The sequence below is a fragment of the Petromyzon marinus genome, chromosome 48 (assembly GCF_048934315.1).
Source record: "Petromyzon marinus isolate PM22_M1 ecotype Great Lakes invasive population chromosome 48, UKy_Petmar_22M1.pri1.0, whole genome shotgun sequence".
Lineage (NCBI taxonomy): Eukaryota > Metazoa > Chordata > Hyperoartia > Petromyzontiformes > Petromyzontidae > Petromyzon > Petromyzon marinus.
This window is the reverse complement of record NC_133714.1, coordinates 11,783,653-11,810,507: the sequence shown is the minus strand read 5'-3', so window position 1 is coordinate 11,810,507 and position 26,855 is coordinate 11,783,653. Positions and strand designations below refer to the sequence as shown.

Below are 26,855 nucleotides of genomic sequence, written 5' to 3'. Positions count from 1 at the left end.
TACTCACTCCTCTCTGCTCTTTACTCACTCCTCTCTGCTCTTTACTCACTCCTCTCTGCTCTTTACTCACTCCTCTGCTCTTTACTCACTCCTCTCTGCTCTTTACTCACTCCTCTCCTCTCTGCTCTTTACTCACTCCTCTCCTCTCTGCTCTTTACTCACTCCTCTCTGCTCTTTACTCACTCCTCTCTGCTCTTTACTCACTCCTCTGCTCTTTACTCACTCCTCTCTGCTCTTTACTCACTCCTCTCCTCTCTGCTCTTTACTCACTCCTCTCCTCTCTGCTCTTTACTCACTCCTCTCTGCTTTTTACTCACTCCTCTCTGCTCTTTACTCACTCCTCTCTGCTCTTTACTCCTCTCCTCTCTGCTCTTTACTCACTCCTCTCTGCTCTTTACTCAATCCTCTCTGCTCTTTACTCACTCCTCTCTGCTCTTTACTCACTCCTCTCTGCTCTTTACTCACTCCTCTCTGCTCTTTACTCACTCCTCTCCTCTCTGCTCTTTACTCACTCCTCTCCTCTCTGATTTTACTCACTCCTCTCTGCTCTTTACTCACTCCTCTCTGCTCTTTACTCACTCCTTTCTGCTCTTTACTCACTCCTCTCTGCTCTTTACTCACTCCTCTCCTCTCTGCTCTTTACTCACTCCTCTCTGCTCTTTACTCACTCCTCTCTGCTTTTACTCACTCCTCTCTGCTCTTTACTCACTCCTCTCTGCTCTTTACTCACTCCTCTCTGCTCTTTACTCACTCCTCTCTGCTCTTTACTCACTCCTCTCCTCTCTGCTCTTTACTCACTCCTCTCTGCTCTTTAGTCACTCCTCTCTGCTCTTTACTCACTCCTCTTTGCTCTTTACTCACTCCTCTCTGCTCTTTACTCACTCCTATCTGCTCTTTACTCACTCCTCTCTGCTCTTTACTCACTCCTCTCCTCTCTGCTCTTTACTCACTCCTCTCTGCTCTTTACTCACTCCTCTCTGCTCTTTACTCACTCTTCTCTGCTCTTTACTCACTCATCTCTGCTCTTTACTCACTCCTCTCCTCTCTGCTCTTTACTCACTCCTCTCCTCTCTGCTCTTTACTCACTCCTCTCCTCTCTGCTCTTTACTCACTCCTCTCTGCTCTTTACTCTCTCCTCTCTGCTCTTTACTCACTCCTCTCTGCTCTTTACTCACTCCTCTCTGCTCTTTACTCACTCCCCTCTGCTTTTACTCACTCCTCTCTGCTCTTTACTCACTCCTCTGCTCTTTACTCACTCCTATCTGCTCTTTACTCACTCCTCTCTGCTCTTTACTCACTCCTCTCCTATCTGCTCTTTACTCACTCCTCTCTGCTCTTTACTCACTCCTCTCCTCTCTGCTCTTTACTCATTCCTCTCTGCTCTTTACTCACTCCTCTCTGCTCTTTACTCACTCCTATCTGCTCTTTACTCACTCCTCTCTGCTCTTTACTCACTCCTCTCCTCTCTGCTCTTTACTCACTCCTCTGCTCTTTACTCACTCCTCTCTGCTCTTTACTCACTCCTCTCTGCTCTTTACTCACTCCTCTGCTCTTTACTCACTCCTCTCCTCTCTGCTCTTTACTCACTCCTCTCCTCTCTGCTTTTACTCACTCCTCTATGCTCTTTACTCACTCCTCTCTGCTCTTTACTCACTCCTTTCTGCTCTGTACTCACTCCTCTCTGCTCTTTACTCACTCCTCTCCTCTCTGCTCTTTACTCACTCCTCTCTGCTCTTTACTCACTCCTCTCTGCTTTTACTCACTCCTCTCTGCTCTTTACTCACTCCTCTCTGCTCTTTACTCACTCCTCTCCTCTCTGCTCTTTACTCACTCCTCTCTGCTCTTTACTCACTCCTCTCTGCTCTTTACTCACTCCTCTCTGCTCTTTACTCACTCCTATCTGCTCTTTACTCACTCCTCTCTGCTCTTTACTCACTCCTCTCCTCTCTGCTCTTTACTCACTCCTCTCTGCTCTTTACTCACTCCTCTCCTCTCTGCTCTTTACTCACTCTTCTCTGCTCTTTACTCACTCCTCTCTGCTCTTTACTCACTCCTCTCCTCTCTGCTCTTTACTCACTCCTCTCCTCTCTGCTCTTTACTCACTCCTCTCCTCTCTGCTCTTTACTCACTCCTCTCTGCTTTTACTCACTCCTCTCTGCTTTTACTCACTCCTCTCTGCTCTTTACTCACTCCTCTCCTCTCTGCTCTTTACTCACTCCTCTCTGCTTTTACTCACTCCTCTCTGCTCTTTACTCACTCCTCTCTGCTCTTTACTCACTCCTCTCTGCTCTTTACTCACTCCTCTCCTCTCTGCTCTTTACTCACTCCTCTCTGCTATTTACTCACTCCTCTCTGCTCTTTACTCACTCCTCTCTGCTCTTTACTCACTCCTCTCCTCTCTGCTCTTTACTCACTCCTCTCCTCTCTGCTCTTTACTCACTCCTCTCTGCTCTTTACTCACTCCTCTCTGCTTTTACTCACTCCTCTCTGCTCTTTACTCACTCCTCTCTGCTTTTACTCACTCCTCTCTGCTCTTTACTCACTCCTCTCCTCTCTGCTCTTTACTCACTCCTCTCCTCTCTGCTCTTTACTCACTCCTCTCTGCTCTTTACTCACTCCTCTCTGCTTTTACTCACTCCTCTCTGCTCTTTACTCACTCCTCTCCTCTCTGCTCTTTACTCACTCCTCTCCTCTCTGCTCTTTACTCACTCCTCTCTGCTCTTTACTCACTCCTCTCTGCTCTTTACTCACTCCTCTCTGCTCTTTACTCACTCCTCTCTGCTTTTACTCACTCCTCTCTGCTCTTTACTCCCTCCTCTCTGCTCTTTACTCACTCCTCTCTGCTCTTTACTCACTCCTCTCTGCTCTTTACTCACTCCTCTCTGCTTTTACTCACTCCTCTCTGCTCTTTACTCACTCCTCTCCTCTCTGCTCTTTACTCACTCCTCTCTGCTCTTTACTCACTCCTCTCTGCTCTTTACTCACTCCGCTCTGCTCTTTACTCTCTCCTCTCTGCTCTTTACTCACTCCTCTCTGCTCTTTACTCACTCCTCTCTGCTCTTTACTCACTCCTCTCTGCTTTTACTCACTCCTCTCTGCTCTTTACTCACTCCTCTCCTCTCTGCTCTTTACTCACTCCTCTCTGCTCTTTACTCACTCCTCTCTGCTCTTTACTCACTCCTCTCTGCTCTTTACTCACTCCTCTCTGCTCTTTACTCACTCCTCTCCTCTCTGCTCTTTACTCACTCCTCTCCTCTCTGATTTTACTCACTCCTCTATGCTCTTTACTCACTCCTCTCTGCTCTTTACTCACTCCTTTCTGCTCTTTACTCACTCCTCTCTGCTTTTTACTCACTCCTCTCCTCTCTGCTCTTTACTCACTCCTCTCTGCTCTTTACTCACTCCTCTCTGCTTTTACTCACTCCTCTCTGCTCTTTACTCACTCCTCTCTGCTCTTTACTCACTCCTCTCTGCTCTTTACTCACTCCTCTCCTCTCTGCTCTTTACTCACTCCTCTCTGCTCTTTAGTCACTCCTCTCTGCTCTTTACTCACTCCCCTCTGCTCTTTACTCACTCCTCTCTGCTCTTTACTCACTCCTCTCTGCTCTTTACTCACTTCTATCTGCTCTTTACTCACTCCTCTCTGCTCTTTACTCACTCCTCTCTGCTCTTTACTCACTCCTCTCCTCTCTGCTCTTTACTCACTCTTCTCTGCTCTTTACTCACTCCTCTCTGCTCTTTACTCACTCCTCTCCTCTCTGCTCTTTACTCACTCCTCTCCTCTCTGCTCTTTACTCACTCCTCTCCTCTCTGCTCTTTACTCACTCCTCTCTGCTCTTTACTCACTCCTCTCTGCTCTTTACTCACTCCTCTCCTCTCTGCTCTTTACTCACTCCTCTCCTCTCTGCTCTTTACTCACTCCTCTCCTCTCTGCTCTTTACTCACTCCTCTCTGCTCTTTACTCACTCCTCTCCTCTCTGCTCTTTACTCACTCCTCTCTGCTCTTTACTCACTCCTCTCTGCTCTTTACTCACTCCTCTGCTCTTTACTCACTCCTCTCTGCTCTTTACTCACTCCTCTCCTCTCTGCTCTTTACTCACTCCTCTCCTCTCTGCTCTTTACTCACTCCTCTCTGCTTTTTACTCACTCCTCTCTGCTCTTTACTCACTCCTCTCTGCTCTTTACTCCTCTCCTCTCTGCTCTTTACTCACTCCTCTCTGCTCTTTACTCAATCCTCTCTGCTCTTTACTCACTCCTCTCTGCTCTTTACTCACTCCTCTCTGCTCTTTACTCACTCCTCTCTGCTCTTTACTCACTCCTCTCCTCTCTGCTCTTTACTCACTCCTCTCCTCTCTGATTTTACTCACTCCTCTATGCTCTTTACTCACTCCTCTCTGCTCTTTACTCACTCCTTTCTGCTCTTTACTCACTCCTCTCTGCTCTTTACTCACTCCTCTCCTCTCTGCTCTTTACTCACTCCTCTCTGCTCTTTACTCACTCCTCTCTGCTTTTACTCACTCCTCTCTGCTCTTTACTCACTCCTCTCTGCTCTTTACTCACTCCTCTCTGCTCTTTACTCACTCCTCTCTGCTCTTTACTCACTCCTCTCCTCTCTGCTCTTTACTCACTCCTCTCTGCTCTTTAGTCACTCCTCTCTGCTCTTTACTCACTCCTCTCTGCTCTTTACTCACTCCTCTCTGCTCTTTACTCACTCCTATCTGCTCTTTACTCACTCCTCTCTGCTCTTTACTCACTCCTCTCCTCTCTGCTCTTTACTCACTCCTCTCTGCTCTTTACTCACTCCTCTCTGCTCTTTACTCACTCTTCTCTGCTCTTTACTCACTCATCTCTGCTCTTTACTCACTCCTCTCCTCTCTGCTCTTTACTCACTCCTCTCTGCTTTTACTCACTCCTCTCTGCTCTTTACTCACTCCTCTCCTCTCTGCTCTTTACTCACTCCTCTCTGCTCTTTACTCACTCCTCTCTGCTCTTTACTCACTCCTCTCTGCTCTTTACTCTCTCCTCTCTGCTCTTTACTCACTCCTCTCTGCTCTTTACTCACTCCTCTCTGCTCTTTACTCACTCCTCTCTGCTTTTACTCACTCCTCTCTGCTCTTTACTCACTCCTCTCCTCTCTGCTCTTTACTCACTCCTCTCTGCTCTTTACTCACTCCTCTCTGCTCTTTACTCACTCCTCTCTGCTCTTTACTCACTCCTCTCTGCTCTTTACTCACTCCTCTCCTCTCTGCTCTTTACTCACTCCTCTCCTCTCTGATTTTACTCACTCCTCTATGCTCTTTACTCACTCCTCTCTGCTCTTTACTCACTCCTTTCTGCTCTTTACTCACTCCTCTCTGCTTTTTACTCACTCCTCTCCTCTCTGCTCTTTACTCACTCCTCTCTGCTCTTTACTCACTCCTCTCTGCTTTTACTCACTCCTCTCTGCTCTTTACTCACTCCTCTCTGCTCTTTACTCACTCCTCTCTGCTCTTTACTCACTCCTCTCTGCTCTTTACTCACTCCTCTCCTCTCTGCTCTTTACTCACTCCTCTCTGCTCTTTAGTCACTCCTCTCTGCTCTTTACTCACTCCCCTCTGCTCTTTACTCACTCCTCTCTGCTCTTTACTCACTCCTCTCTGCTCTTTACTCACTCCTATCTGCTCTTTACTCACTCCTCTCTGCTCTTTACTCACTCCTCTCTGCTCTTTACTCACTCCTCTCCTCTCTGCTCTTTACTCACTCTTCTCTGCTCTTTACTCACTCCTCTCTGCTCTTTACTCACTCCTCTCCTCTCTGCTCTTTACTCACTCCTCTCCTCTCTGCTCTTTACTCACTCCTCTCCTCTCTGCTCTTTACTCACTCCTCTCTGCTCTTTACCCTCTCCTCTCTGCTCTTTACTCACTCCTCTCTGCTCTTTACTCACTCCTCTCTGCTCTTTACTCACTCCTCTCTGCTTTTACTCACTCCTCTCTGCTCTTTACTCACTCCTCTCCTCTCTGCTCTTTACTCACTCCTCTCTGCTCTTTACTCACTCCTCTCTGCTTTTACTCACTCCTCTCCTCTCTGCTCTTTACTCACTCCTCTCTGCTATTTACTCACTCCTCTCTGCTCTTTACTCACTCCTCTCTGCTCTTTACTCACTCCTCTCTGCTCTTTACTCACTCATCTCTGCTCTTTACTCACTCCTCTCCTATCTGCTCTTTACTCACTCCTCTCTGCTCTTTACTCACTCCTCTCTGCTCTTTACTCACTCCTCTCTGATCTTTACTCACTCCTATCTGCTCTTTACTCACTCCTCTCTGCTCTTTACTCACTCCTCTCCTCTCTGCTCTTTACTCACTCCTCTCTGCTCTTTACTCACTCCTCTCTGCTCTTTACTCACTCCTATCTGCTCTTTACTCACTCCTCTCTGCTCTTTACTCACTCCTCTCCTCTCTGCTCTTTACTCACTCCTCTCTGCTCTTTACTCACTCCTCTCTGCTCTTTACTCACTCCTCTCTGCTCTTTACTCACTCCTCTCTGCTCTTTACTCACTCCTCTCCTCTCTGCTCTTTACTCACTCCTCTCCTCTCTGCTTTTACTCACTCCTCTATGCTCTTTACTCACTCCTCTCTGCTCTTTACTCACTCCTTTCTGCTCTGTACTCACTCCTCTCTGCTCTTTACTCACTCCTCTCCTCTCTGCTCTTTACTCACTCCTCTCTGCTCTTTACTCACTCCTCTCTGCTCTTTACTCACTCCTTTCTGCTGTGTACTCACTCCTCTCTGCTCTTTACTCACTCCTTTCTGCTCTTTACTCACTCCTCTCTGCTCTTTACTCACTCCTCTCCTCTCTGCTCTTTTCTCACTCCTCTCTGCTCTTTACTCACTCCTCTCTGCTTTTACTCACTCCTCTCTGCTCTTTACTCACTCCTCTCTGCTCTTTACTCACTCCTCTCCTCTCTGCTCTTTACTCACTCCTCTCTGCTCTTTACTCACTCCGCTCTGCTTTTACTCACTCCTCTCTGCTCTTTACTCTCTCCTCTCTGCTCTTTACTCACTCCTCTCTGCTCTTTACTCACTCCTCTCTGCTCTTTACTCACTCCTCTCTGCTTTTACTCACTCCTCTCTGCTCTTTACTCACTCCTCTCCTCTCTGCTCTTTACTCACTCCTCTCTGCTCTTTACTCACTCCTCTCTGCTCTTTACTTACTCCTCTCTGCTCTTTACTCACTCCTCTCTGCTTTTACTCACTCCTCTCTGCTCTTTACTCACTCCTCTCTGCTCTTTACTCACTCCTCTCTGCTCTTTACTCACTCCTCTCTGCTCTTTACTCACTCCTCTCCTCTCTGCTCTTTACTCACTCCTCTCTGCTCTTTACTCACTCCTCTCTGCTCTTTACTCACTCCTCTCTGCTCTTTACTCACTCCTCTCTGCTCTTTACTCACTCCTATCTGCTCTTTACTCACTCCTCTCTGCTCTTTACTCACTCCTCTCCTATCTGCTCTTTACTCACTCCTCTCTGCTCTTTACTCACTCCTCTCCTCTCTGCTCTTTACTCACTCCTCTCTGCTCTTTAATCACTCCTCTCTGCTCTTTACTCACTCCTCTCTGCTCTTTACTCACTCCTCTCTGCTCTTTACTCACTCCTCTCCTCTCTGCTCTTTACTCACTCCTCTCTGCTCTTTACTCACTCCTCTCTGCTCTTTACTCACTCCTCTCTGCTCTTTACTCACTCCTCTCTGCTCTTTACTCACTCCTCTCTGCTCTTTACTCACTCCTCTCTGCTCTTTACTCACTCCTCTCATCTCTGCTCTTTACTCACTCCTCTCCTCTCTGCTCTTTACTCACTCCTCTCTGCTCTTTACTCACTCCTCTCTGCTCTTTACTCACTCCTCTCCTCTCTTTACTCACTCCTCTCCTCTCTGCTCTTTACTCACTCCTCTCCTTTCAACACTGCTGCTTCCCCGCCCCTGCAGCACCCAGCACGCCACGGGACGCTCGTGGCAAGACCTCTCACTGCCCCCCACCTCTCTCCTGACGCCACCCCTCCCCATAGCGCGCTCTTATTTTCCATCCACCTCTTCTTGTCCTGTTCTCTCCTTTCATTCGTGCAGCTAGCGTATACACTGAAGGGCAATTATGTTTGCATTTATATAATTATTTACTTGCTTATTTGCAATGCCACGCTCCTCTCTCTCTCTCCTGAACCCCACCCCCCCCCGCCACCTGAGATAAAGGTGGACGACGTGATAGACGCCGCCGCTGGACAGTGCGTGGGGAAGGGGAACGCCATCGCCGCCTCTCCCATGAACCGTGCCTACGTGCTCCTCTTCGCCAACGCGGAGATGGCGGCGCGCGTCATCGCCACGAGGCTCACCTTCATCTCCAACGCCCCCAACCACCTTTCCTCAAAACTGCCGACCTACAACGAGACCTTGAGCGGTTCGGCGAAGTTGCGTCCCGCATCATCGTGCTGCCCTTGTGCAGACGGGACCCAGAAATGGCGCACGTCTTGTCGTTTAAGCGACAAACTTTTATGATTTTAAACGGCAACAAACTGCACGGGCAAACCAAAAGAAAAAAAACGCGCAGCCTACAATAAACGTCACGCAGCTTGCGCCAGCAGCAGCAGCCGCCACAGCCTCAGCAGCGCCGGCAGAAGCAGCAGCTGCAGCGGCAGCCGCCGCAGCCTGCGCAGCGGCACCAGCGGCAGCTGCAACAGCAGGAGCAGCAGCAGCAGCCGCAGCCACCTCAGCAGCAGCAGGAGCAGCAGCAGCAGCCGCAGCCACCTCAGCAGCAGGAGCAGCAGCAGGAGCAGCAGGAGCAGCAGCAGCAGGAGCAGCAGGAGCAGCAGCAGCCGCAGCCGCAGCAGCAGGAGCAGCAGCAGCAGCCGCAGCCACCTCAGCAGCAGCCGCAGCAGCAGGAGCAGCAGCCGCAGCCACCTCAGCAGCAGCAGCCGCAGCAGCAGCCATCACTGCACGAGTGCCAGCTGTTGCAGCAGCAGGACGCTGACTCGGCGGCCGGTTGCACAAAGCCGCCCACCGACGACGATGATGGCGAGGGCTTCACCCTCGTCACCTCCCGCAAGCGCAGGGTAAAGCCTTCCCACGGCGGAGGAGGCCACGCGGCCCCTAAGCGCGCGGCCACCGCCGATCACGAGCCCTACCCAAAACTCGCAGAGCAGGAAGAGCAACGCCCCCCGCGAGCGCCATCTCAGACGGCGTTGCGGGGGGTGAATATGAAGACATGCTCGATGGCGACCCGCCTGAGGACAGTATAGTGGGACAAGAGCCGCCAACAACCCCGCCACCACCGCCGCACGCCGCCTCGGCATCCTCAGAGCAAGAGGAACCACCAGCCGGTGCGGCGCCTAACGGCGCCACACTGCAGTAAGGCGACGAAGGCCGGCTCACCTCACCCGAAGGGAGAGCAAAAGGACCTCCACTACCAGAGGGCAGCCACCCTCTTCCCAATGAGGCCCTGCCATCACCAACGGCAAACGAGGTTTCTGCCGAGTCACGGTTTGACGAGCTGGAGGACTCAGACGACGAGATGTCGGAGACCGAAGGAGAGGACAACGTGAGTGAGCTCAGCTACTCACAAGTCAACAGCGAGTTCGATTACACACCTGGGGACATCTACAACTTCCTTTCAGGAAGCGTCAAGTTAGGGTCGGGGCCGTTTTCCCTGACCTCACCGCTTTCCTCAAAGCATCCAACAAATTTGTCATAACAGCGACAGGTTTGGTTTCTCGACTCAGGAATGCTACCACCTAAAAGCGTTCATGCAAAGTGAAGAAGGAGCTTACTTCTGCCCAGAAGTAACCCAGCCCCCCTCAACTACTGTAAACACTACCACCACCACGCTACTACATGATGGCTTCAGCTATTAAGGTTGCTAGTCTGAACTGTAACAGCGCTCGCAGTGACAAGAGGTGGGACCAGATCTGCCGCTTTGTCAGGAAACACAAAGCAGATGTGACTCTCCTCCTGGAAACTCACCTCGATGCCACTCTGGAGGCCCAACGCCAGCCTTTCCTAGGCGGCCGGGCCTTCTTCAGCCATGCCGAGGACAATTGTGCTCAGTTCACGGTTTGCACCAGAGAATGTCTCCTTCAAAGAAATCGTCAACGGTCACTTGATTTCTGTCGAATTCGTCCTGAATAAATCCTGCCTCAGGTGCTTTAATGTGTACGTGCCGAGCAAGGCCCCCGAGAGGAAGCTCTTCTTCGGCGCGCTGCGGGACGCACTCGTGACAGACGACGTGGACGATGTGCTCACCGTCATGAGGGGAGACTTTAACTGCACCCTCGACCCGGCTCTCGACCACAACACCGCCGAACCTCACCCTGAATCCGCACGGCCGCTAGCCGAACTCGTGCGGAGACTGGATCTGCGTGACGTGTGGCGACCACAGCATCCAGCCCAGCAGCAGTACTCTTGGTGCCGCTGTGGCTCTTAAGGCAGGATAAGCCTTGCCAGAAGCGTTAACCTGCTCAGGGACGGTAAAATCGTACCCTCCGGTTTTTCGAATCACCACCTGGTCTCTGTGCTGCTGCGAATTCCCAGAGCGGAGCAGCACAGCGCCTACTGGAGACTCAACGTACAGCTGCTTGATGACACCGACTTCAGAGAAACCTTCAAAGCCTTTTGGGCTCAGTGGCTGCCTGCCAAAGGAAGCTTCAGCTCTCACCAGCTATGGTGAGACAACACAAAGGCGCAGGTCAGGGTTCTCTGTCAACAGTTCATGAGCCAGCACGCCGCCGCCAAGAACGAGTTGGCGCGCCAACTGCAAAACGAGCTGCTGGCACTAGAGGCGGAGATGAGATCATCCCACAGCACACAGCAGGGTGAGACACTACTGGAGAAGCAGCGGCTTTTCAGGTCCATCACAGACGAGCAGGCACATCGTGCTTTTGTGTGCAAAAAGATGCAGCACCTGTCGCAGATGGACTCTCCCTCTAAGTTTTTTTTCCGCTTAAACAAAGCACCGGCCAACACCACAAAAATTTCCAGTTTGCGAACCTCAGATGGACAAACAGCAACATCTGAGAGCGAGATCACCAAGACCGCCAGGGATTTCTACTCGCAACTTTTTGCCGCCGAAACCATACACGACGAGGCTGTCCAGGAGCTACTGGACGGGGGCCCTACCTTAGGAGTTCCCAAGCGGGATCGTCTGGACAGCCCCGTCACCCTGCAGCAGGAGCTCCACACCGCTGTGAAAGGGCTCGCAGCTGGTAAAGCCCCGGGGATTGACGGCCTGCCGGTTGAGTTTTATGCGGCCTTCTGGGATGAGCTTGGCCCTCCACTACTACAATTGTTGACAAAGCCTGCAGAAGGGGGAACTCCCACAGAGCTGCAGGAGAGTGGTGGTCTCCCTGCTACCCAAGAAGGGGGACCTGCACCTCGTCGTGAACTGGCGACCCGTGTTCCTCTTGTGCGCCGACTACAAAATATTCTCAAAGGTGCTGGCAAACCGTCTCAAGACAGTGCTGGGTCGGCTGATCCTGCCGGAACAGTCGTATTGCATCCCCGGACGGTGCATATACGACAACATCGGTACGGTCAGAGACAATCTCCCTTATAGAAGCGCACAACATGGACCTAAGCCTCCTCTTCTTGGATCAGGAGAAGGCCTTTGACAGGGTGAGCCACGAGTACTTGGACAAACTCTTAGCGTTGCTCGGCTTCGGCCAAGCCTTCATCTCGCACGTTAGGCGCCTGTACACGGGTACATCCAGCCTCTTGAAGATAAACCAGCGACTCGGGGCCCCTTTCCCTGTGACGAGGGGGGGTCAGACAGGGATGCCCACTTTCGGGGCTGCTGTACACCCTGTCCATTGAGCCACTGCTACGCCACCTGAGACGAAATCTGTCTGGCCTCAAAGTCCCGGGACCTGAGAACTTGGTCATCAAGCTCTCGGCTTACGCAGACGACATATGCGTCGTGCTCAACGACACGCGTGATGTCTCCGCGCTCTGCCAGGCAGTTGCAGTGTACGAGAGGGCCTCCTCCGCCAGGGTCAACTGGCCCAAGTGCGAGGCCCCCTCTGTGTTTGGCATCGCGAGGCGGCGTTCGCTCTGTGCTCCTCCCAGGAGGAGTCAGTTGGCGGGACGACAGAGTCAAGTACCTGGGGGTTTACCTGGGGAAACCACGTGACGTCGCTCTGAACAACTGGACCGAGCTGGCCGACACAATGGAGGCTAAATTACTGACATGGGCATGCCTTACTCTGCAGATGTCATTCAGGGGCCGAATGCTCGTCGCTAACACCCTGGAAGCATCCGTGCTATGGCACAAGACCAAGGCCCTCCAGCTTGATGCTTGGCTTCTCACCAGAGTCAACCGCTCACTCGCTCACTTCGTCTGGCATGGGAATCACTGGCTCAGGCCGGGTACTCTCTGCCTGCTGGTGGGCGAGGGCGGCCAGGGTCTGGTGGACGTCGCCGCCAGGGTCATGAGTTTCAAGCTCATGGCAGTCAGGCGGCTGCTGTACGACCGGGAGGAGCTACCCTGGAAGTCGCCGGCCCTCGCCCTGCTGAGGAATGCAGGGGGATGCCTGGGGTACGGAAAGGAGCTCTTAATGATGGACCTGAGCCTGGTCGACTACACGAGGCTACCAGGTTATCACCAGAGCCTCTTGGACGCGTGGCGGAGCTTCGAGTGGAGCAGAACACGCGCGCCCTACGACCTCACGCAGATTCGTGCAGCGTGCATCCGGTTTTCATTTTGCATATGGAAGGGAAGCCAAACAAAAACCACGGTGAACTCGGAGCAGCGGCGGTTTGCAAGGACTGAAGCCAGGACTGGAGTCAGGACTGGAGTGAGGACTGGAGCCAGGACTGGAGCCAGGACTGGAGCCAGGACTGGAGTCAGGACTGGAGCCAGGACTGGAGTAAGGACTGGAGTAAGGACTGGAGTCAGGACTGGAGCCAGGACTGGAGTCAGGACTGGAGTCAGGACTGGAGCCAGGACTGGAGTTAGGACTGGAGCCAGGATTGGTGTGAGGACTGGAGCCAGGACTGAAGCCAGGACTGGAGTCAGGACTGGAGCCAGGACTGAAGCCAGGACTAGAACCAGGACTGGAGTTAGGACTGGAGTCAGGACTGGAGTCAGGACTGGAGCCAGGACTGAAGCCAGGACTGGAGTCAGGACTGAAGTGAGGACTGGAACCAGGACTGGAGGCAGGACTAGAACCAGGACTGGAGTCAGGACTGGAGTCAGGACTGGAATCAGGACTGGAGTCAGGACTGGAACCAGGGCTGGAGTCAGGACTGGAGTCAGGACTGGAACCAGGGCTGGAATCAGGACTGGAGTCAGGACTGGAACCAGGACTGGAGTCAGGACTGGAGTCAGGGCTGGAGTCAGGACTGGAGTCAGGACTGGAGTCAGGACTGGAACCAGGACTGGAGTCAGGGCTGCAGTCAGGACTGGAGTAGGGACTGGAACCAGGACTGGAGTCAGGACTGGAACCAGGACTGGAGCCAGGACTGGAACCAGGACTGCAGTCAGGACTGGAGTAGGGACTGGAACCAGGACTGGAGTCAGGACTGGAGTCGACCACAGTTCCAGGTCGACTCGTGTGAATGTTCAAAGTGTTTGTTTTGGTCCGGGTAATGAGCATTTACCAAAGTGTAGTCCGATAAAATCGACCCACCCAAGTGGGCAGTCACCCAGCACACCGCCTCTCCTCCCAGTTCGCTGGCAACCTTGGACAAACCACGTGTCAAAGCTTGGCTGACGTCTGGGTAACGTTGGGAATGCGGTGGTAACTGATGGCCTGACGTTGCGTGTTCGTAGGGACGTGCGCTCCGATGGGCAATCATAGACATGCGCGGCGATCATAGAGACCTATCAACCATCGACATCGGTCAGCTCAACGTGGGCCCACTGAGCAAGCCAACTACTTCCTACGACGCGTACATTATCTCGATTGGTTTGATCACGAATATAGATCTATCACCATCATCAATCATTTATCTATCACCATCAGCATCAGTCATAGAGATCTAATGTATCACCATCATCAAACGTAGAGATCAATCATCATCGAGAACTATCACCTGCATAGCCTTAGCTCGATGAGAGTGAATGGGGGTCACTTGAGCTGATGGGTCTCTGTGACAGTGAGTGGAGGTCACGTGAGCTGATGGATTTCTGGGAGAGTGAGTGGAGGTCACGTGAGCTGATGGGTCTCTGTGATAGTGAGTGGGGGTCACTTGAGCTGATGGGTCACTCTGTGAGAGTGAGTGGTGGTCACGTGAGCTGATGGGTCTCTGTGAGAGTGAGTGGAGGTCACGTGAGCTGATGGGTCTCTGTGATAGTGAGTGGAGGTCACGTGAGCTGATGGGTCTCTGTGAGAGTGAGTGGAGGTCACGTGAGCTGATGGGTCTCTATGAGAGTGGAGGTCACGTGAGCTGATGGGTCTCTATGAGAGTGAGTGGAGGTCACGTGAGCTGATGGGTCTCTGTGAGAGTGAGTGGAGGTCACGTGAGGTGATGGGTCTCTATGAGAGTGAGTGGAGGTCACGTGAGCTGATGGGTCTCTATGATAGTGAGTGGGGGTCACGTGAGCTGATGAGTCTCCGGAAGAGTGAGTGGAGGTCACGTGAGCTGATGGGTTTCTATGATAGTGAGTGGAGGTCACGTGAGCTGATGGATTTCTGGGAGAGTGAGTGGAGGTCACGTGAGCTGATGGGTCTCTATGAGAGTGAGTGGAGGTCACGTGAGCTGATTGGTCTCTGTAAAAGTGAGTGGAGGTCACGTGAGCTGATGGGTCTCTGTGAGAGTGAGTGGAGGTCACGTGAGCTGATTGGTCTCTGTGAGAGTGAGTGGAGGTCACGTGAGCTGATGGGTCTCTGTGAGAGTGAGTGGAGGTCACGTGAGCTGATGGGTCTTTGTGAGAGTGAGTGGAGGTCACGTGAGCTGATATGTCTCTATGAGTGTGAGTGGAGGTCACGTGAGCTGATATGTCTCTATGAGTGTGAGTGGAGGTCACGTGAGCTGATGGGTCTCTGTGAGAGTGAGTGGAGGTCACGTGAGCTGATGGGTCTCTATGAGAGTGAGTGGAGGTCACGTGAGCTGATGGGTCTCTATGAGAGTGAGTGGAGGTCACGTGAGCTGATGGGTCTCTGTGAGAGTGAGTGGAGGTCACGTGAGCTGATTGGTCTCTGTGAGAGTGAGTGGAGGTCACGTGAGCTGATGGGTCTCTGTGAGAGTGAGTGGAGGTCACGTGAGCTGATGGGTCTTTGTGAGAGTGAGTGGAGGTCACGTGAGCTGATATGTCTCTATGAGTGTGAGTGGAGGTCACGTGAGCTGATGGGTCTCTGTGAGAGTGAGTGGAGGTCACGTGAGCTGATGGGTCTCTATGAGAGTGAGTGGAGGTCACGTGAGCTGATGGGTCTCTATGAGAGTGAGTGGAGGTCACGTGAGCTGATGGGTCTCTGTGAGAGTGAGTGGAGGTCACGTGAGGTGATGGGTCTCTGAGAGTGAGTGGAGGTCACGTGAGCTGATGGGTCTCTATGATAGTGAGTGGGGGTCACGTGAGCTGATGAGTCTCCGGAAGAGTGAGTGGAGGTCACGTGAGCTGATGGGTTTCTATGATAGTGAGTGGAGGTCACGTGAGCTGATGGATTTCTGGGAGAGTGAGTGGAGGTCACGTGAACTGATTGGTCTCTGTAAAAGTGAGTGGAGGTCACGTGAGCTGATGGGTCTCTGTGAGAGTGGAGGTCACGTGAGCTGATTGGTCTCTGTGAGAGTGAGTGGAGGTCACGTGAGCTGATGGGTCTCTGTGAGAGTGAGTGGAGGTCACGTGAGCTGATGGGTCTTTGTGAGAGTGAGTGGAGGTCACGTGAGCTGATATGTCTCTATGAGTGTGAGTGGAGGTCACGTGAGCTGATGGGTCTCTGTGAGAGTGAGTGGAGGTCACGTGAGCTGATGGGTCTCTATGAGAGTGAGTGGAGGTCACGTGAGCTGATGGGTCTCTATGAGAGTGAGTGGAGGTCACGTGAGCTGATGGGTCTCTGTGAGAGTGAGTGGAGGTCACGTGAGGTGATGGGTCTCTGAGAGTGAGTGGAGGTCACGTGAGCTGATGGGTCTCTATGATAGTGAGTGGGGGTCACGTGAGCTGATGAGTCTCCGGAAGAGTGAGTGGAGGTCACGTGAGCTGATGGGTTTCTATGATAGTGAGTGGAGGTCACGTGAGCTGATGGATTTCTGGGAGAGTGGAGGTCACGTGAACTGATTGGTCTCTGTAAAAGTGAGTGGAGGTCACGTGAGCTGATGGGTCTCTGTGAGAGTGGAGGTCACGTGAGCTGATTGGTCTCTGTGAGAGTGAGTGGAGGTCACGTGAGCTGATGGGTCTCTGTGAGAGTGAGTGGAGGTCACGTGAGCTGATGGGTCTTTGTGAGAGTGAGTGGAGGTCACGTGAGCTGATATGTCTCTATGAGTGTGAGTGGAGGTCACGTGAGCTGATGGGTCTCTGTGAGAGTGAGTGGAGGTCACGTGAGCTGATGGGTCTCTGTGAGAGTGAGTGTAGGTCACGTGACCTGATGGATTTCTGGGAAAGTGAGTGGAGGTCACGTGAGCTGATGGGTCTCTATGATAGTGAGTGGGGGTCACGTGAGCTGATGGGTCTCTTAGAGTGGAGGTCAGGTGAGCTGATCGGTCTCTGTGAGTGCGAGTGGAGGTCACGCGAGCTGATGGGTCTCAATGAAAGTGATTGGAGGTCACGTGAGCTGATGGGTCTCTATGAGAGTAAGTGGAGGTCACGTGAGCTGATGGGTCTCTGTGAGAGTGAGTGGGGGTCACTTGAGCTGATGGGTCTCTATGAGAGTGAGTGGAGGTCACTTGAGCTGATGGGTCTCTATGAGAGTGAGTGGAGGTCACATGAGCTGATGGGTATCTGGGAGAGTGAGTGGAGGTCACTTTAGCTGATGGGTCTCTGTGAGAGTGGAGGTCACGTGAGCTGATGGGTCTCTGTGACAGTGGAGGTCACGTGAGCTGATGGGTCTCTGTGAGAGTGAGTGGAGGTCACGTGATCTGATGGGTCTCTGTGAGAGTGAGTGGGGGTCACTTGAGCTGATGGGTCTCTGTGAGAGTGAGTGGTGGTCACGTGAGCTGATGGGTCTCTGTGAGAGTGAGTGGAGGTCACGTGAGCTGATGGGTCTCTGTGAGAGTGAGTGGAGGTCACGTGAGCTGATGGATTTCTGGGAGAGTGAGTGGAGGTCACGTGAGCTGATGGGTCTCTGTGAGAGTGGGGGTCACTTGAGCTGATGGGTCTCTGTGAGAGTGAGTGGTGGTCACGTGAGCTGATGGGTCTCTATGATAGTGAGTGGAGGTCACGTGAGCTGATGGATTTCTGGGAGAGTTAGTGGAGGTCACTTGAGCTGATGGGTCTCTATGAGAGTGAGTGGAGGTCACGTGAGCTGATGGGTATCTGGGAGAGTGAGAGGAGGTCACGTGAGCTGAATGGTCTCTGTGAGAGTGAGTGGAGGTCACGTGAGCTGATGGGTCTCTATGAGTGTTAGTGGAGGTCACGTGAGCTGATTGGTCTCTGTGAGAGTTAGAGGTCACGTGAGCTGATGGGTCTCTGTGAGAGTGAGTGGAGGTCACGTGAGCTGATGGGTCTATATAAGAGTGAGTGGAGGTCACGTGAGCTGTTGGGTCTCTATGAGAGTGAGTGGAGGTCACGTGAGCTGATGGGTCTCTATGAGAGTGATTGGAGGTCACGTGAGCTGATGAGTCTCTGTGAGAGTGAGTGAAGGTCACTTGTGCTGATTGGTCTCTGTGACAGTGAGTGGAGGTCACGTGAGCTGATGGGTCTCTGTGAGAGTGGAGGTCACGTGAGCTGATGGGTCTCTGAGAGTGGAGGTCACGTGAGCTGATTGGTCTCTATGAGTGTTAGTGGAGGTCACGTGAGCTGATGGGTCTCTGTGAGAGTGAGCGGGGGTCACTTTACCTAATGGGTCTCTGTGAGAGTGAGTGGAGGTCGTGAAGTTTGCTCCTCTTTAACACGCAGCCAGACTCGCTCAGAGCACTTCTCGACCACAACCGGGACCCCAGGCTCGGGGATCGAACATGGTCCCTGATACTAGGGATTAAAACCGCGGGGGAGGCGGGGTGTCTGTATATAGTGACGTCATAAAGAGGGACCTCTTTGTACGGTCGAAGTAGGGAACCATATTGTCTAGGGGCGTTTTAATCAGGGGTGCAGTGGCTCTACTCGGGAGTGTGAAAAGTTATGGAGGCGTCCCTCGCAGAATGCGGCAACTTGCGTTTCTGAACTAAGAAAGAAAATACAGCGAATGGCGCTGTACAAAGCATGTTTTTCCCCATTCACATGCATGTTATGAGACATGTTAAGAGACGTGAATGTTACGAGACATCTTATGACACATGCATGTTGTTATAACACATGCATGTTGTTATCGCACATGCGTGTGTTACCAATAAGAAATGAAGCATCGTTTCACGTCATTACTTTATCCCCGCATTTACAAAACACGTATACGTTTAATAATAACTTAATCACGTGCATCGCGAGGTAGTTTAATAACGAATGATAATAATTAATAATGGAATAAAAATGCTGTTGACTACTTACAAAAAAAATGGTTTACGAGCGAGCTACTTGGGGGCTTCGTGAAGGCTGCAGCACGCGGCACCACGTGACGCAGGACACTACCGTGACGCGTGTGACGTCAGAAAGAATTTAAAAAAAATAACTTTCGACAATATACTTCTTTTTTTAATCATCGAAAAAAAATTTTGCTTTATCGAGGGGAAAACTTGTAAATGTGCTATCCTTATTGTAGACTCCACTGGCCTGGACCAGGACAGGCTGTCGGCGAGAATACGTCACTCTGCTGGCTTGGGAACGCGTGGAAATTATCATTGTCCAGGAAGAGCTGGAGTCTCTGTATAATAGTGTATTGTATAGTAGTGTATTGTATAGTAGTGTATTGTTTAGTAGTGTATAGTAGTGTATTGTCTCGTAGTGTATAGTGTAGTGTATAGTAGTGTAGTGTATAGTAATCGATCATGTAAAGTGTAGTGTATAGTTGTGTATTGTATAGTAGTGTGTAGTAGTGTTTTATCTCGTAGTGTATAGTAGTGATGTATAGTAGTGCATCGTATATAGCAGTGTATAGTGTAGTGTATAGCAGTCTATTGTAGTGTATAGTAATCTAGTGTAATGTAGTATATAGTGTAAAGCAGTGTATAGTGTAAAGTAGCGTTGTGTATAGCGCAATGCATAATAGTAGGGTATAGTAGTATATAGTGTATAGTAGCGTAATGTATAGTGGTGTATAGTATTGTGTAGTTTATAGTAGTATAATGTATAGTGGTGTAGTGTATAGTAGTGTAAAGTTGTGCAGTGTATAGTAGTGCAGTGCAGAGGAGTGCAGTGTGTAGTGTATAGTAGTGTAGTGTATAGTAGTGGTGTAGTGTAGTTCTTAGTAGTGGTGGAGTGTATAGTAGTGTATAGTGTAGTGCATAGTAGTGGTGTAGTGTATAGTAGTGTAGTGCATAGTAGTGGTGTAGTGTATAGTAGTGGTGTAGTGTATAGTAGTGTAGTGCAGAGTAGTGTAGTGTGTTGTGTATAGTAGTGTATAGTAGTATAGTGTCTAGTGGTGTAGTGTATAGTAATGTATATTAACGTATAGTAATGCATTAGTGTATAGTAGTGTATAGTAATGTACAGTAGTGTATAGCAATGTATAGTAGTGTATAGTAGTGCATTAGTGTATAGCAGTAGTGTTTTGTAGTGTATAGTAATGTATAGTAGTGTATAGTAATGTATAGTAGTGTATAGTAGTGTATAGTAATGTGTAGTCGTGAAGAGTAATGTATAGTAGTGTATAGTAATGTATAGTAGTCTATAGTAGTGTATAGTAATGTATATTAGTGCATAGTAATGTATAGTAGTGTATAGTAATGTATGGTAGTGTATAGTAATGCATAGTAATGTGTAGTCGTGTATATAATGTATAGTAGGGTATAGTAATGTATAGTGTATAGTAATGTATGTTAATGTATAGTAGTGTATAGAAATGTATAGTAATGTATAATAATGTATAGTAGTGTATAGTAATGTATAGTAGTTTATAGTAGTGTATAGTAGTGTATAGTAATGTATAGTAGTTTATAGTAGTGTATAGTAATGTATAGTAGTGTATAGTAATGTATAGTAGTGTATAGTGATGTATTGTAGTGTATAGTAATGTATTGTAGTGTATAGTAATGTATGGTAGTGTATAGTAATGTGTAGTCGTGTATAGTAATGTATAGTAGTGTATAGTAATGTATAGTAGTGTATAGTGATGTATTGTAGTGTATAGTAATGTATTGTAGTGTATAGTAATGTATAGTAGTGTATAGTAATGTATAGTAGTGTTTAGTAATGTATAGTAGTGTATAGTAGTGTATAGTAATGCATAGTAGTGTACAGTAATGTATAGTAGTGTATAGTAATGTATAGTAGTGTATAGTAATGTATAGTGTATAGTAATGTATAGTAGTGTATAGTAATGTATAGTAGTGTATAGTAATGTATAGTAGTGTATAGTAGTGTACAGTAATGTATAGTAGTGTATCGTAATGTATAGTCGCGTATAGTAATGTATAGTAGTGTATAGTAATGTATAGTAGTGTATAGTAATGTATAGTAGTGTATAGTAGTGTATAGTAATGTATAGTAGTGTACAGTAATATATAGTAGTGTATAGTAATGTATAGTAGTGTACAGTAGTGTATAGTAGTGTATAGTAATGTATAGTAGTGTATAGTAATGTATAGTAGTGTATAGTAATGTATAGTAGTGTACAGTAGTGTATAGTAGTGTATAGTAATGTATTGTAGTGTATAGTAATGTATTGTAGTGTATAGTAATGTATAGTAGTGTATAGTGATGTATTGTAGTGTATAGTAATGTATTGTAGTGTATAGTAGTGTATAGTAATGTATAGCAGTGTAAAGTAATGTATAGTAGTGTACAGTAATGTATAGTAGTGTATAGTTATGTATAGTCGCGTATAGTAATGTATAGTAGTGTACAGTAGTGTATAGTAATGTATAGTAGTGTATAGTAATGTATAGTAGTGTATAGTAATGTATAGTAGTGTACAGTAGTGTATAGTAGTGTATAGTAATGTATTGTAGTGTATAGTAATGTATTGTAGTGTATAGTAATGTATAGTAGTGTATTGTAGTGTATAGTAATGTATTGTAGTGTATAGTAGTGTATAGTAATGTATAGTAGTGTACAGTAGTGTATAGTAGTGTACAGTAATGTATAGCAGTGTATAGTAATGTATAGTAGTGTACAGTAATGTATAGTAGTGTATAGTAGTGTATGGTAGTGTATAGTAATGTATAGTAGTGTACAGTAATGTATAGTAATGTACAGTAATGTATAGTCGCGTATAGTAATGTATCGTCGTGTAGCGTGCAGGGAAAGGGAGATCTGGACTGAGAAATGAACGAAACGAACGAATGTTTTGAGTTTTTCTTGATTTTTTTTTGTCTTGAGCACGTAACTGTGGAAACACGTAATCGCAAGTGTGAAGTCTGCTCCTAAAATATTAATCGCTTAACTGCGAATTTGCGCGATGGGGGGGGAGAGGGGAGATGGGGGGGTGTTAGACGAGGGAGGTCTGCACTTGTCAAGAGGATTAATAAGCAGGAGTCTCTGGATTCTCGCAGTTAAATCTGGCGGTCCCTGAACCAAAACCTCAAAACACCCAGAGACGACCCAGAGACAATGCAGGGACTCAGCGGACTCGTGGGCTGCGCACAGAACTGCTGCCGATACTGATGATGATGGTGGTGATGATGATGGTGGTGATGCTGATGGTGGTGGTGAAATAACTGTGGTAGCAGCTGCTGATGATGCTTCTGGTTCTGCTTCTGATGATGATGAGACACGGGCTGTGTGGTTCTACTGCTGATGATGATGATGAGACACGGGCTGTGTGGTTCTACTGCTGATGATGATGATGGTGAGACACGGGTTGTGTGGTTCTACTGCTGATGATGGTGAGACACGGGCTGTGTGGTTCTACTGCTGATGATGATGATGAGACACGGGCTGTGTGGTTCTACTGCTGATGATGATGATGAAACACGGGCTGTGTGGTTCTACTGCTGATGATGATGAGACACGGGCTGTGTGGTTCTACTGATGATGATGAGACACGGGCTGTGTGGTTCTACTGCTGATGATGATGATGAGACACGGGCTGTGTGGTTCTACTGCTGATGATGAGACACGGGCTGTGTGGTTCTACTGCTGATGATGATGAGACACGGGCTGTGTGGTTCTACTGCTGATGATGATGAGACACGGGCTGTGTGGTTCTACTGCTGATGATGATGAGACACGGGCTGTGTGGTTCTACTGCTGATGATGATGAGACACGGGCTGTGTGGTTCTACTGCTGATGATGATGAGACACGGGCTGTGTGGTTCTACTGCTGATGATGATGATGGTGAGACACGGGCTGTGTGGTTCTACTGCTGCTGATGATGATGACACGGGCTGTGTGGTTCTACGGCTGATGATGATGATGAGACACGGGCTGTGTGGTTCTGCTGCTGATGATGATGAGACACAGGCTGTGTGGTTCTACTGATGATGATGATACAGGCTGTATGATTCTACTGCTGCTGATGATGATGAGATACGGGCTGTGTGGTTCTACGGCTGATGATGAGACACGGGCTGTGTGGTTCTGCTGCTGATGATTATGATGAGACACGGGCTGTGTGGTTCTGCTGCTGCTGCTGATGATGATGAGACACGGGCTGTGTGGTTCTACGGCTGATGATGATGAGACACGGGCTGTGTGGTTCTACTGATGATGATGAGACACGGGCTGTGTGGTTCTACGGCTGATGATGATGATGATGAGACAGGCTGTGTGGTTCTACGGCTGATGATGATGATACACGGGCTGTGTGGTTCTGCTGCTGCTGATGATGAGACACGGGCTGTGTGGTTCTGCTGCTGATGATGATGAGACACAGGCTGTGTGGTTCTACTGATGATGATGATACAGGCTGTATGATTCTACTGCTGCTGATGATGATGAGATACGGGCTGTGTGGTTCTACGGCTGATGATGAGACACGGGCTGTGTGGTTCTGCTGCTGATGATTATGATGAGACACGGGCTGTGTGGTTCTGCTGCTGCTGCTGATGATGATGAGACACGGGCTGTGTGGTTCTACGGCTGATGATGATGAGACACGGGCTGTGTGGTTCTACTGATGATGATGAGACACGGGCTGTGTGGTTCTACGGCTGATGATGATGATGATGAGACAGGCTGTGTGGTTCTACGGCTGATGATGATGATGAGACACGGGCTGTGTGGTTCTACTGATGATGATGATGATGAGACACGGGCTGTGTGGTTCTACGGCTGATGATGATGATGAGACACGGGCTGTGTGGTTCTACGGCTGATGATGATGATGAGACACGGGCTGTGTGGTTCTACGGCTGATGATGATGATGAGACACGGGCTCTGTGATGGAAGCAATTTGCATAGTCGTGATGGGCACACCGAGAGAGCACAGCAAGACACCGCCACGTCGCTCGGTTCCCCAACAATTAACTCCCCCCCCCCCCTCCCATAGCCCCGCCACAACAAGGACGACCACGTGATGAGTAACGCAGCTCTGGCTGCCTCTCTGCCGAGTTCGCGTGACAGTCGGTCGAGATTAATTCGGTTCATACTCTGCCGAGAGAAACAAACAAACCAATGTACACGCAACAAAACACTCACAAATCATAACTAGGCAACAATTAGCGTGACGGTGGCGGTGGGGGTCGGTGGGGAAGCGACGTCACACAGTGGGACCGTGCACGCCGATTCGCGAGATGAGTGACGTCACAATTAAGCCATGCTGGTGATTCCACGTGTCACACGAGTGGCCAATCAGCCATTAGAGTTCATTACACACACACACCCCCCACCCACCCCCTCCTCGCAACCCCCACCACCACCCCCACAACCTCAACTGCGTTCCGGCAGCGCTATTCGCCTGCACGGAATTCCCCACGCAGTGGATCTTGGCGCGAGTCGCACCAGCACCGTGCCAGAGCACGGAACCCAGCCACTCGCAATTGGCCAACCCAAGCGAAGCCGGCGAACCATTAATTCGTTAATTAGTTAATTATAAGTCGCTAGTCCCCGACAAATTGCCGCGTTAATCGAGACACCGACCACGAATCCGCGCTGCGATCGACTCGGCGAGGCCGAGTGACAGGACCCAAGCGGAAGAGCGCAGAGTGAGAGGAGACTCCCCCACCCTCTCTCCTCTATCTCCCTCCCCCTCTCTCCTCTATCTCCCCCCCTCTCTCCTCTATCTCCCTCCCCCTCTCTCCTCTATCTCCCTCCCCCTCTCTCCTCTATCTCCCTCCCCTCTCTCCTCTATCTCCCTCCCCCTCTCTCCTCTATCTCCCTCCCCCTCTCTCCTCTATCTCCCTCCCCCTTCCCCCATCTCTCCTCTATCTCCCTCCATTCCTCTATCTCTCTCCCCCTCTCTCTCCTCTATCTCCCTCCCCCTCTCTCCTCTATCTCTCTCCTCTATCTCCCTCCCCCTCCCTATCTCCCTCCCCCTCTCTCCTCTATCTCCCTCCCCCTCTCTCCTCTATCTCCCTCCCCATCTCTCCTCTATCTCCCTCCCCATCTCTCCTCTATCCCCCTCCCCCTCTCTCCTCTATCTCCCTCCCCATCTCTCCTCTATCTCCCTCCCCCTCTCTCCTCTATCTCCCTCCCCCTCTCTCCTCTATCTCCCTCCCCATCTCTCCTCTATCTCCCTCCCCATCTCTCCTCTATCTCTCTCCCCCTCTCTCCTCTATCTCCCTCCCCCTCTCTCCTCTATCTCCCTCCCCATCTCTCCTCTATCTCCCTCCCCATCTCTCCTCTATCTCTCTCCCCATCTCTCCTCTATCTCTCTCCCCCTCTCTCCTCTATCCCCCTCCCCCTCTCTCCTCTATCTCCCTCCCCCTCTCTCCTCTATCTCCCTCCCCCTCCCCCTCTATCCCCCTCCCCCTCTCTCCTCTATCTCCCTCCCCCTCTCTCCTCTATCTCCCTCCCCCTCTCTCCTCTATCTCCCTCCCCCTCTCTCCTCTATCTCCCTCCCCCTCTCTCCTCTATCTCCCTCCCCCTCTCTCCTCTATCTCCGTCCCCCTCTCTCCTCTATCTCCCTCCCCCTCTCTCCTCTATCTCCGTCCCCCTCTCTCCTCTATCTCCCTCCCCCTCTCTCCTCTATCTCCCCCTCTCTCCTCTATCCCCCTCCCCCTCTCTCCTCTATCTCCCTCCCCCTCTCTCCTCTATCTCCCTCCCCCTCTCTCCTCTATCTCCCCCCCCTCTCTCCTCTATCTCCCTCCCCCTCTCCTCTATCTCCCCCCCTCTCTCCTCTATCTCCCTCCCCCTCTCTCCTCTATCTCCCTCCCCCTCTCTCCTCTATCTCCCTCCCCCTCTCTCCTCTATCTCCCTCCTCCTCTATCTCCCTCCCCCTCTCTCCTCTATCCCCCTCCCCTCTCTCCTCTATCTCCCTCCCCATCTCTCCTCTATCTCCCTCCCCCTGTCCTCTATCTCCCTCCCCCTCTCTCCTCTATCTCCCCCCCCCTCTCTCCTCTATCTCCCTCCCCCTCTCTCCTCTATCTCCCTCCCCCTCTCTCCTCTATCTCCCTCCCCCTCTCTCCTCTATCTCCCTCCCCCTCTCTCCTCTATCTCCCTCCCCCTCTCTCCTCTATCTCCCTCCCCCTCTCTCCTCTATCTCCCTCCCCCTCTCTCCTCTATCTCCCTCCCCCTCTCTCCTCTATCTCCCTCCCCCTCTCTCCTCTATCTCCCTCCCCCTCTCTCCTCTATCTCCCTCCCCCTCTCTCCTCTATCCCCCTCCCCCTCTCTCCTCTATCCCCCTCCCCCTCTCTCCTCTATCTCCCTCCCCCTCTCTCCTCTATCTCCCTCCCCCTCTCTATCTCCCTCCCCCTCTCTATCTCCCTCCTCTCTCTCCGCTCAGTCCCCCTTTCTCATCCAACTCCGCAGCACCGCGGCCAAATGAAGGAATTCGAAAACCGGACTCGAAACTCAATCGGGGGGAGGGGAGGGGGGTTCGTGGGGGGGGGGGCGGGGTCGTATGGGGGGGGGGGTCAGATTCCGATTTAAAATTGGAGTAGAAGGGTGGGGGGGGGAGAATCGAATTGGATTCGCGAGAATTAACATCATCGGAGTCGAACAGGATCTAATTTCGCCTCTGAGACGATTCGGAAAGCAAACACCACTGGGGGGGTTACAGGGGATAAAGGGGATACCCCGAACACCCACTCCCCTCCACCCAGGCTGAAGGGGACCAGCTCGGGTTCCTGTCTAGTCCCTGGTCAATCCAAGAGTCCCTTCAGAATCCCCTTAATGGACGTGTCCATCCCTTTGGAACCCACCCCCTGGATATCTGGGAGATCCTTTAAGGTCCCCTCTAGTGACACGCTCATCCCCTTGGCATCCCCCTTGAGGACCACATAAGGGGGCCCACACATCCCCTTGCGATCCCCGCCGTAGAGTCAAGACGATGTCCCTTTGAACGCAAGATTGGGGGGGGGGGGGCTGTACACCCCCACGAACAGCAGCGGCAGGCCCCCGGATTTCCAGTTGTGGGGGTCCCCCTCCCCACACCCGGGCCACGTGGTGAACTCATCGCCTTCCAGCATCGTGGTCGTCATCGTCATCACCACGTGGGCTCCAACAAGGCCTGGAGGTCACGTGACGCACGACCACATGTCCTTGGAACGGCGTCTGAGGAACACGCGGATCCAGCGTGTTGACGCCTGTTTACCGGTCCGACTTGTTGACTTTCTTT

The 26,855-nt window shown here is 50.7% G+C and overlaps 1 protein-coding gene across 1 annotated transcript; it reads left to right on the top strand.

Moving 5' to 3' along the window:
* Positions 1 to 9,261: 9,261 nt before the first annotated feature.
* Positions 9,262 to 18,390, top strand: LOC142931097 (uncharacterized). Its single transcript, XM_076074547.1, has 2 exons — positions 9,262 to 14,355; positions 14,391 to 18,390. The coding sequence occupies exon 1, from the start codon at positions 11,949 to 11,951 to the stop codon at positions 13,722 to 13,724; it is 1,776 nt and encodes a 591-aa protein (XP_075930662.1). The 5' UTR covers positions 9,262 to 11,948; the 3' UTR covers positions 13,725 to 14,355; positions 14,391 to 18,390.
* Positions 18,391 to 26,855: the final 8,465 nt, after the last annotated feature.